At 46.4% G+C, this 11,955-nt stretch overlaps 1 protein-coding gene across 1 annotated transcript; it reads right to left on the reverse strand.

Annotated features, from left to right (window-relative positions):
- Positions 1-508: 508 nt before the first annotated feature.
- LOC119446642 (putative protein TPRXL) lies at positions 509-1,243 on the reverse strand. Its single transcript, XM_037711135.1, has one exon. The coding sequence runs from the start codon at positions 1,241-1,243 to the stop codon at positions 509-511; it is 735 nt and encodes a 244-aa protein (XP_037567063.1).
- Positions 1,244-11,955: the final 10,712 nt, after the last annotated feature.

Here is an 11,955-nt window from a genome sequence, read left to right on the forward strand (position 1 = left end):
AATAATGTAACGGAGCCAGCTGTGGAAGACGTCGACGAACGTGGGAGCAGGGGCACGAGCCCGTGCCGAGCACGAGCTCAACAGGAGGGGCGCCAACAAGCCAGCTGCAGAAGACGACGCTCGAGCCATGCTCATAGTTTTCTGTACACAGGCAACGCACAGACGCTTTTTTCGTTTCGTATAGCCATATAAAGCTTCGCTTTAAAAAAGACGCACCTCTCTTTACGATAAGGAAGTATATCGGTCGAATCAGTGCATCAGCGCTCAAAACTCAATATTTATTACCAATGACGTCTGGGACGAATATTTTTTGTTACGCATAGTCCCTGCTGCGTTAAACAGTTATCGTGGTCGTCTCTCAATTTGACCTTCTAGCGCCTTCCATGCTTAGTTGAGATTTCGCTTATCCGTTGCAGTTTTCAGAAGCGCGGGGCTTCGAGCACTTGCGCATATCCGTGTGGAGCGCTACCTTTGCCGCTCGCCATTTCTGTCTTGCTTGTGCCCTACTTTACCGGCGATGCCGCTTGGCATCGTGTTTTGTTCGTTCGCTGCTGCTGCTGCTGCGGGAGGACGATGACGTGCTCCGTGACCTGCGGTGTCGCTCGGTGTTACGACGCTCTGTGCCACCGCTGCTGCTTGAAGAGGGGCTCGTCGACCGGCCACTGCCGCGCCGGTCCGAGGACTGGCGCCCACCACCTCCGTGCCTGTGGCTCAGTGAACGGCGACGTCTGTCGCTGTGGCCACTGCTGCTCGACGATGTGCTGCTCCTTGACCGAATGTGCCCGTGACGCTTGCTCGAGCTGCGTGGTCGGGTCCTGGGCGTCCGCTTGGAGGGTGCGCTTCTCGATCGCTCTCTGCTTCCGGTATGCGTCGGCCGGTGTTTTAAGCGGCGTCCGTGCCCGTCACTACTGGAGGAACTGGGCCGAGGTTTCTTGTGTCGATGTTTCCTGTCATCACTGCTGCTCGACGAGCTCGTGGATGGGAGGTCGAAGTGCACCTTCTTCTCGGACGGGGCGTGTCGCTTGCGGGGAAGCTTGATGATGCCCCTCGGCAGTGCCTTGGAGCGGTTGGAAAGGTAGCTCTCCACGGACGGCGCCTTCCGGCGTTTGGCGGCGGTCGTCGTCTTCCGTTCTGCGGAACCTTTGCTCTTAGCCGAGCGTTTAGACCTGGTTGCCGGTCGGCCAGCCAGGTTGCCGCTTTCCGATCTCGCATCTTCGACAGACTGTGCACGCTCGGGGGCCATCTGCTCGTGAACGTCAGGGGTGGCCGCGGGCGACTCTTTCACGACACGCTACGGACGCGCTGTGCGACTCCCTCAAAACGAGGGCTCACCATTCGCGCCTGTTGCGCGGTGGACTTCTCCAGCGGCCGCGGAGATGCTGCGCGGTGTTGGCAGCGTCCGGTGCCGTGGCGGCGAATTTAGTCGCGCATTTGCTTCGGGAGGAATCTCAAGCCGCCGTTCCACGGCTCCGACACCGCGCGACACGGTCATACAAGGCTATCGATGATGAGTCTTAATCACGTGCCCACGGTGGGACAAGAATCGGGTGGCTATGGGAAACCCACGGGTATACGTGCCACGGCTTCCTTTCTTTTTGTTCGACGATATTTGTACATATTTACGGGACACCCAAGCATTGCATCTGAATGTTTTTGAATGCGTTCTTGACAAACAATGAAAATCCCTTCCGTGAGCACGTTCCTGCGATAGTAGCGCCGCGAAGGGGTGCATCGGTGGCGTGCCGAGCCCTCATGTAATCCCTGAGCCCAAACTTACGACGTGTGTGATTCCAGGATATCGCCGTATATTTTTAAACGAAATGACTGACACACTCGCGCGGATGGACTAGTAATTACGGCAGTTATGCCTACTTATGTCACTGCGGCTAGGTTTAGAAAATTTTCTCTGTCCCAAGATTGTGCAAACCTGAAAGTCCCAAACAGCAATGGACCTTTTTCTAGGGCGCCTCGATGCCAGCGCCGCTTACAGGTTGGGAACAGCCTTTGAACCCCCCCGCGCTGCCGCTCTGACTTTTCGGCGCCATGTTGGTTCTTTCGCGCTGGCTGTCGAGCTGAACGGAGCGCGCTCCATTTGGTTTCTTGGTGGCGTTGTGGTGCGAGAGCTCGTGTTTTGTGTAGTCTCTTGTGATGTTCGTGCTTGTTAACGAAACATGGCGGGCTGCTTTCTCGCTCTGTGCACTGCATCGACCGCGAAAGAGCCGCGGGTATTTTGTTACCCCCGGGACGTTGAACGAAGGAAGGGCAGCGCAAGTAAAACGTGACAGCTGGGTACCGACGGACAGAACGAAGATATGCTAGTGAGGATCATGATTTTGTTAAGTATAATGTCCCTTTGTAATCCTTTTCATTTTCACAGAGAAGTTGCTTGTATATGTTGTTTATATATATATATATATATATATATATATATATATATATATATATATATAGTGATTATAAGGCTGCAGTATGGTATGATCGCCGTGTTTGACTTGTTGCAACAGCGTAGGTTTATTCTAGACATTTGTGAATCGACCTTTTTTTTGTAGCTATAAGTATTGGGGCACTTGTAAACTCGTTTCATGGATACGCGATCGATGACAGTACCTACCTGGTCGGTTTTTTTTTTCAGCAAAAAATTAAACAAGCACAAAGCATCACTCAGTCAGAAGAGAGTGATGAGAGAAGCGACATCATTCTCGACTTAGAGGAAGTTTCTTCTCTGGGGGAAGATGTGCTCGCCCACTTGGCAGGCTTTTTGTTGAAGCCGATTATCCACACTGTGGGACACTGCTCATGTGTGCATGCTAGCGGCTGAAGAACCTGGACAAGAAGACCACCTTGATCAACTAAATGAATATGTCCAAGGCGGCAAATTTTAATTTATGCAAGCAAATTAATTCTGTACTGTATTTTTTGTGTTTGATGGTGTTCTCAAGTCTTTTGCTGAAGCTCAAGATCTGAGCTGTCTGAGAAACACCATTGAAAGCACTGAAGAAAATTATTGGAAGGAATGTAACCTTGCCAGAAAACCCATGTTATAAATTCCAGTAACATTTGTGGGTCGTTTACCATGCAGTTAAATGAGTAAATAAAAAAGGGGGGTAACCTCGCAAACAAATCGTGCTTGCGATACGCGCGAAAAGTGTCACACAACCTTTTTTGAAACGAGCACTCTATGCAAGCAAATTGTTTATGAGATGGTAAAGCAGAAAATCTGCATTTAAATCGCGTCGCTATCGCCCTTAGCACGCCCGCCGCCCTTTCTGCCCAATGGTTAATCTGCTTCCGCCACACGCCCAGCACCTCCGTATTGGAAAGAACCAAGATGGCGCCGAAAAGCGTGGGTGTCCCCACCCTGAAAGCGGCGCTGGGCATCGAGGCACCCTACCTGGATGGATGGATGGATGGATGAGGCTGAACCCTTTAAATCGGGCGGTGGCATACGCCACCTAGCCATGACTATTAACATATTTTGTACATTGTGGTGGGTGAAATTTCACCCCTGCCTTGATTTTAGCCACCAATCAGATAACCTCCGTTTGGTTATTTCTACCCGCTTAAAGTCTATATTTTGTCTTCACTGTCCCTAAACCCCAATATGCTTTGAAAAAATCTGCCCCGTTGCTTTGCACTGTAGGGTTAAGCCCTTTACAGGAAAGTATGAGGTGTTCAGCCGTTTCCTCTTCTTCTCCACACCCACCGCACAACGTGTCTATACCTTGGTACTTGACTCGGTACATCTTAGTCCGCAATACTCCCGTCCTGGCTTCAAACAACAAAGAGCTTCCCCTAGAATTATCATAGATATTTTCTTTCGCAATTTCTTGCTTGAAAGTTCTGTATGTTCACGCTCGAGACGGGTGCGGGTGTGGGAAAGAACGTTTATTGAAGAAAACTGTACATTATATAGCCCCGAGCAAGGGGGCGTATGTTGCTGCACTTGAGCGTGTGCATGGCTTTGCACAGCGTTATCGCTATGTCACAGTTCCCAGTGCTGACTTAGTCTGCGTCCCTGTTTTCCACCAGCTAGACCCCTCTCTGTTTCTTTAACCTTTTTCTTAACCGCTGTTTCCTGGTTTGCACCCCTCCTGCAGTCCAAATATTTGATTGACAATTTTCTGGTAAGCTTCCTCCATTTTGTGTCAACATTCCTCATGTACAAATAACTGAAAACTACATGTCCTTGCCCACCGCTTTTCTGCCATTTCTCTCAATCGCTTCTCAAAATCTATCTTGCTGCTGGCTTCCCTGTCCTCGAATGACGTCCATCCCATGTCACCCTGTACCCCCTGATTTGGTGTATTTCTGTGTGCTCCCAGAGCCAGTCTACCTACCCCTAGCTGCTTAACTTCCAACCTTGCTTGAACCTCTGATCTCATGCGCAGGACTGCCTTGCCGAAAGTCGCACTAGGGACCATCATCATCATCATCAGCCTATATTTATGTCCACTGCAGGACGAAGGCCTCTCCCTGCGATCTCCAATTACCCCTGTCTTGTGCTAGCGTATTCCAACTTGCGCCTGCGAATTTCCTAACCTCATCATCCCACCTGACTTTCCGCCGTCCTCGACTGCGCTTCCCTTCTCTTGGTATCCATTCTGTAACCCTAATTGTCCACCGGTTATCCATCCTACGCATTACATGGCCTGCCCAGCTCCATTTCTTCCGCTTAATGTCAACTAGAATATCGTCTACCCCCGTTTGTTCTCTGATCCACACCGCTCTCTTCCTGTCTCTTAACGTTAGTCCTAAGATTTTTCGTTCCATCGCTCTTTGTGTGGTCCTTAACTTGTTCTCGAGCTTCTTTGTTAACCTCCAAGTTTCTGCCCCATATGTTAGCACCGGTAGAATGCAATGATTGTACACTTTCCTTTTCAACGACAGTGGTAAGCTCCCAGTCAGGATTTGGCAATGCCTGCCGTATGCACTCCAACCTAATTTTATTCTTCTGTAAATTTCTTTCTCATGATCAGGGTCCCCTGTGAGTAATTGACCTAGATAAACATATTCCTTTACAGACTCTAGAGGCTGACTGGCGATCCTGAATTCTTGTTCCCTTGCCAGGCTATTGAACATTATCTTTGTCTTCTGCATATTCATCTTCAACCCAATTCTTGCACTTTCTCGATGAAGGTCCTCAATCATTTGTTGTAATTCCTCTCCATTGTTGCTCAATAGAACAATGTCATCTGCAAACCGAAGGTTCCTGAGATATTCGCCGTCGATCCTCACTCCTAATCCTTCCCAGTCTAAGAGCTTGAATACTTCTTCTAAGCATGCAGTGAATAGCATTGGAGAGATTGTGTCTCCTTGCCTAACCCGTTTCTTGATAGGTATCTTTCTACTTTTCTTGTGGAGAACCAAGGTAGCTGTGGAATCCTTGTAGATATTTGCGAAGATATTCACGTATGCCTCCTCTACTCCTTGATTACGCAATGCCTCTATGACTGCTGGTATCTCTACTGAATCGAATGCCTTTTCATAATCTATGAAAGCCATATAGAGAGGTTGATTGTACTCCGCAGATTTCTCGATTACCTGATTGATGGCACGGATATGGTCCATCATAGAATATCCCTTCCTGAAGCCAGCCTGTTCTCTTGGTTGACTGAAGTCAAGTGTTGTCCTGATTCTATTGGAAATTATCTTGGTGAATATTTTATACCATACTGAAAGCAAGCAAATGGGTCTGTAATTTTTCAATTCTTTAACGTCTCCCTTCTTATGGATAACTATAATGTTGGCGTTCTTCCAGCTCTCTGGTACACTTGAAGTTGTGAGGCATTGCGTATAAAGGGCCGCAAGCTTTTCAAGCATGATATCTCCTCCATCTTTGATTAAATCTACTGTTATTCCATCTTCACCCAGGCGCTTTTCCCCTGGTCATGTCTTTCAAGGCCCTTCTAACTTCATCGCTAGTTATAGAAGGAGCTTCTGTATCCGGTTGATCACTATTTCGAATGAAAGTAGCTTGGCTGTTTTGGCTACTGTACAGGTCAGTATAGAATTCTTCTGCTGCTTTTACTATGTCATCGAAATTGCTGATGATATTACCATGCTTATCTTTCAGTGCATACATCTTGCCTTGTCTTATGCCTAGTTTTCTTCTGATTTCATGCTGCGTCCATATTTTACGGCTTCCTCAATTTTTCCCACGTTATAATTTCGAATATCCCTTACTTTCTTCTTGTTGATCAGTTTTGACAGTTCAGCGAATTCAACCTGATCTCTTGAGTTGGACACTTTCATGTTTTGTCGTTTCTTTATTAGGTCCTTTGTTTCTTGGGAGAGCTTCCCTACAGGTTGCTTTGGTGCCTTACCTCCCACTTCAATTGCTGCTTCTGAGATCAGCCTAGTTACGGTTTCATTCATTAGCTCTATGTTATCTTCAACTTCCTGTTCTAAAGCTGCATATTTGTTTGCGAGCACCAGCCTGAATTGGTCTGCTTTCACCCTTACTGCGTCTAGGTTGGCCTGTTTCCTCTTGACTAATTTCACTCTTTCTCTCTTCAAGTTGAGAGAAATCCCAGACCTCACTAACCTATGGTCACTGCACTTTACCTTACCTAAAACTTCTACATTCTGCACTATGCTTGAATCGGCAGAGAGTATGAAATCTATTTCATTCCTTGTTTCTCCATTAGGGCTTTTCCAGGTCCACTTCCTGTTGGTGCGCTTCCTGAAGAATGTATGCATTATTCGGAGCCTATTCCTTTCCAGTGGCGTAGAGTAGAGGTAGAACACCCGACTTCAAATCTGAAGGTGGTAAGTTCTAATCCTGCTCCATTCCACTACATTTTCAGGCATGGAGTGGTGCCTGACAACGGCAAAGAAAAAAAATACATATTGCCAAGAGCTAGTGGGGCTATACTAGTTCAGGTGCAACCAAACTAGGCAGGCCCACTAAGCTTCATCAAAGTCACTCCCTCACCAGAACAGGAATTGGCCTCCCTGGTGCCGTATTCGGCCACTACCTCCCTGATGACTCCGACAATTAACTAGGGACCATCACCCCTTTCCAAATCCCTCTCACCCCTTCGTACCTATTGTAATTCCACAGTGCCCTATTTTTCATCACATCTGCATTTCTGCTACCTTTAGCCGTTACATATTTTTCATGTTCCGTTAGGTACTCAGCCCCATTGTTTATCCACACTCCAAGATATTTGTACTTATCCACCACCTCCAGCGTAACCTCCTGTATCCTATGCTCGCTGCCCTGATTATCATTAAAAATCATGACTGCCGATCTTTATTTACTGAACTTCAAACCTAAGCTATCTCCCTCTTTACCACAAATGTCCATTAATCCCTGCAAGGCTTCCTTGCTGTCAGCCATAAGCACAATGTCATCCGCGTACATCAGTCCTGGTATTGACTGTTTAATCCATTCTCCTTGCTTGAAGTAGGAAAGGTTGAAGCCAAGTCCGCTCCTCTCCAATTTTTTCTCTAATCCTTGTAAATACAGCATGAACAACAAATCTGACAGAGGGCACCCCTGCCTAAGCCCCTGCTGTATCTCTATAGGCCCAGATACCTTGTTTTCCCATTTTATAAGCACCTTGTTACTTTTATAGATATCTTTTAAAAGATTACGTACTCGATCTTCCACATCTAGAGTGCCCAGTATGTCCCACAAATCCTTTTGGATTACACTGTCATAGGCTCCCTTGATATCCAGAAATGCGAGCCATAGGGGCCTGTGTTCCTTTTCTGCTATTTCAATACACTGCGTCAATGAGAACAGATTATCTTCTAACCTTCTTTGTTTCCGGAACCCATTTTGTAGTTCCCCCAGCACCTCCTCGCTCTCCACCCATGCCTGCAGTCTGTCCTTTATAATCTGCATCACCACCCTGTAAACCCCTGACGTCACTGTTGATGACATTGTCCTATTCAGCAACACTGAGGATGAATTGCAACAAATTATTGAAGATGAAAAAGTGCAAGAGTAGGGTTGAAGATTAATGTGCAGGGGACAAGGATGTTCAATAGCCTGGCAAGGGAACAAGAATTCATGATCACCAATCAGCCTCTAGAGTCTGTGCAGAAGTACGTTTATCTAGGTCAATTACTTACAGGGAACCAGGCATTACCAATTCTTGCGTGGGAGCTTGCCACTGTCCTTGAAAAGAAAAAAAATGTTCAATCTTTGCATTCCATTGGTGCTAACGTATGGCGCAGAAACTTGGAGGTTAACAAAGAAGCTCGAAATTAAGGGCCACACAATGAGCGATGGACCAAAAAATGTTGGGCGTTACGTTAAGAGACAGGAAGAGAGTGGTGTGGATAAGAGAGCAAATGGGGATAGCCGATATTCTAGTTGATATTAAGAGAAAAAAAGGAGCTGGGCAGCCCTTGTACTGCATAGGGCAGATAACGGGTTGAGCCTTAGTTACAGAAAGGGTGCCATGGGAGGGGAAGTGCACTCGAGGATGCCAGAAAATTATGTGCATGGGGTGATGAAATTAGGAAATTTGCAGGCGTAAGTTTGAATCGGCTAGCGAAAGACAGGGGTGATTGGAAATTGCTGGGAGAGGCCTTTGTCCTGCAGTGGACATAAATGCAGGCTGATGATGATGAGCCACATCATGTGCTGCACCCGAATGATGCATGCGAGCCCACAGCATTCCTAATACGTTCCTAATAGCGGCCGTTACCAAAGGGTTCCTCCGGTGGACACAAAATTGATCTACACTTTTGCTACTGGTGTTATTAATGCTGCTCGTTACATTCATGCTTTACTGTGAGAGGAAGCAAGCTCCAAGGCGTGATTGGAAACGGTGCACTGCCTGATTGATGAAGTGCGCTTATAGGAGCTTATATGTAAGCTTAACTCATAAAATGCTAGCTAGTAATGCTACCTGCCTGATAATGGTACCTGGACAAACTTGGCACCGAATTCAAACTTTCGGGCAGATGTCTAGATACAAAGGCAGTTTCATGCAACAGTCGGGTGGATGACAATTTTTGCTTTCATGAACCTTCCTCCACCTTGCGGGCTCCCACAGAACTCACTTGCCATATCTGTACCACACTGCAGAACTGCAAATATTTTTTTCTTGTTTCTGTGACATATTTTGAGACCTAAACCCCATAAAAATTTACCTCATGCTACCCATCTATTTTAGGTAATTTTTAAACACGATTGCTTTTTTAAGCTGACCTGAGAAGAAGCTTCTGTGGCTACTTTTCGCTCGGTTAACCCCGGTTGTGAGTTTCGGATGAGCGGAGCGGGGATGGGCAATTCCCCCCAAAATCCCCCCCCCTCGGTGCGCCACTGGGTTGCGGCAAGTGCAAAGAAACTCCCCTAACATTGTTGGTTGTGATGAAGCACTCCTACGCCCAGCTGGGCTAGCCCGAGCCGTTGATGATGCAGTGTTGACATCAAAAGCAGGACCGCCTCGGATTTCATTTGTGCATGCTATGTAGTAAATGCTACCAATGCTAGAGTGCACGTAAATACAGTTTGACCTAAAGGGACTTTAAGAGTGGCAATCACTTGCGTGCTGTGTTTACTTTCTGGCACCTGTATATCCATACTCGGCAATTCACGACGTTTACTGTATAACCTTACGTGCATTTTACGTAATTTATTAACGTCATTGTGCATTTAAACATCTCTTTTGTACACTTAAGGATATTCTTCCACGGAATTCCTTCCTCTAGCAGTGCCGTTCTCCGCACAGGCAGTGCGTTCCAAGTGTGCACTTCATCGACTACTGGTCAAGCACCACAGAACGGGCATCTTTTATAAACTTCTTCTAAGCTGGCAGTGCATTTCATGCAATTTACTATACAGCCGCCATGCTTCAAATGCTATGGAGATTATTCCAATTCATTGTTTTAAGAATGGCAGCTGCAACCATGTATTTGCCGAGAAACTGGTTGGTAGCCGATAGCAAAGGAAATGGTCACTGGTGCTTGTGTGGGTCAAGGTTATGCTCATGGTTACATTCACAAAGACTTACTTTGTTTTTTTGCAGTTGGCATGCTGTTAATTTCCAGACTCCAACACAATTAAACTTTTGAAAATAAGCAACACAGTTTTTTTTTATTCGAATTATCACCTCTCTTCACCCAGGCTGCCCTTTTGTGAACATTTCTGCACTGTTTCAGATTGACGGCCGAGAATTCTGGACCCAGAGACTTCTGAATTCTGGGGGCCCCGTCTTGAACCTGCATGAAATCCCACATCACAAGCACTCAGCTATGTGCATGGACACAAAAGTAAGCAGACACCAAAGCAATATGCCGACTGCAGCGCATCTGTTTAGATCTGCTGCTGGCTTGTCAGAATTGCTAGTGCTATTTAGTGGCGTCTCAATCCCCTTAAAAAATAAAAGTAGGGCAGTTTACAAATATAAGCCTACACTTTCTTCAGTGACATCCATTCACTGGAAAGTAGACAAAGGGTTCCACCTCGCCCTTTCTTGCATCACCTTCAGGTGTCTCTAACAACCATATGAGGACAAATAGACTGACGCCAATGAAAGCGTAGTGGGAAGTAGATGCATTTTAAAAATTAAGATTTGATTGTAAAAGTAGGTTAAACTTATTATAAGCCTTCTATCCTTAAGAAAAAGCGAATTGACAGTGGAAGACGGTTAAGCTGTCCGAAACAGAACTCAACCGCACCATGTGGGCTACGCTCTACCACTTGAGCTATGGTGGTTGTCTGTCCCTTCGGCCACTCTCCTGGGCATTTGTGTACAAGCACTAAAACTAAACTTGGGTACAGTGGCTAGATTTGGGGAGGTGTGATGAATGTCGAACGTTGCCAGGTTCAGTTTCCATTGGTGGCCTGTCTTGACCCAGAGATTCTTAGCAACCTCTGCCGCGTAGCAGGTCTGACCGCTGCCTTGGTCAGGTGCTCCGCAGCCACTGGGAACTGAGGGCCATGGGTTAATTGTCTGAACTGGCACTGAACCTGGCAACGTTCAACATGCGCACCCTCTCGAGTGAGGCTAGCTTAGCAGGACTATTTGAAGAATTATCAGGCATTTCCTGGGATATTATTGGCCTTAGTGAGGTTAGAAGAACTGGTGAGGCTTACACAGTGCTGACTAATGGCCACGTCCTCTGCTACAGAGGTCTTCCAGATAAGAAAGAATCCGGGGTAGGATTTCTAGTGGATAACAACATAGCGGGCAACATTGATGAATTCTACAGCATTAATGAGAGGGTAGCAGTCGTCGTAATAAAGCTGAATAGGAGGTACAAAATGAAGGTAGTACAAGCCTATGCCCCAACCTCTAGTCACGATGATGAAGAAATAGAACAGTTTTATGAAGATGTTGAACTAGCAATGAGAAAGGTGCAAACTCAGTATACTTTAGTCATGGGCGACTTCAATGCAAAAGTGGGAGAAAAGCAGGTTGGTGATCAAGCAATTGGCAACTACGGCATCGATTCTAGGAATGCAAGAGGAGAGATGTTAGTAGAATTCGCGGAAAGAAATAGGCTCCGAATAATGAATACCTTCTTCAGGAAGCGCAGCAACAGGAAGTGGACCTGGAAAAGCCCTAATGGAGAAACAAGGAATGAAATAGATTTCATACTCTCTGCCGATCCAAGCATAGTGCAGGATGTAGAAGTGTTAGGTAAGGTTAAGTGCAGTGACCATAGGTTAGTGAGATCTAGGATTTCTCTCAATTTGAAGAGAGAGAGAGTGAAATTAGTCAAGAGGAAACAGGCCAACCTAGAGGCAGTAAGGGTAAAAGCAGACCAATTCAGGCTGGTGCTTGCAAACAAATATGCAGCTTTAGAAAAGGAAGATAAAGACAAATAGAGGTAATGAATGAAGCCGTAACTAGGTTGATCTCAGAAGCAGCAATTGAAGTAGGAGGTAGGGCACCAAGGCAACCAGTAGGTAAGCTCTCCCAAGAAACAAAGAACGTAATAAAGAAACGACAGAAGATGAAAATGTCCAACTCAAGAGATCAGATAGAA

This window comes from Dermacentor silvarum, chromosome 1 (genome assembly GCF_013339745.2).
Source record: "Dermacentor silvarum isolate Dsil-2018 chromosome 1, BIME_Dsil_1.4, whole genome shotgun sequence".
NCBI lineage: Eukaryota > Metazoa > Arthropoda > Arachnida > Ixodida > Ixodidae > Dermacentor > Dermacentor silvarum.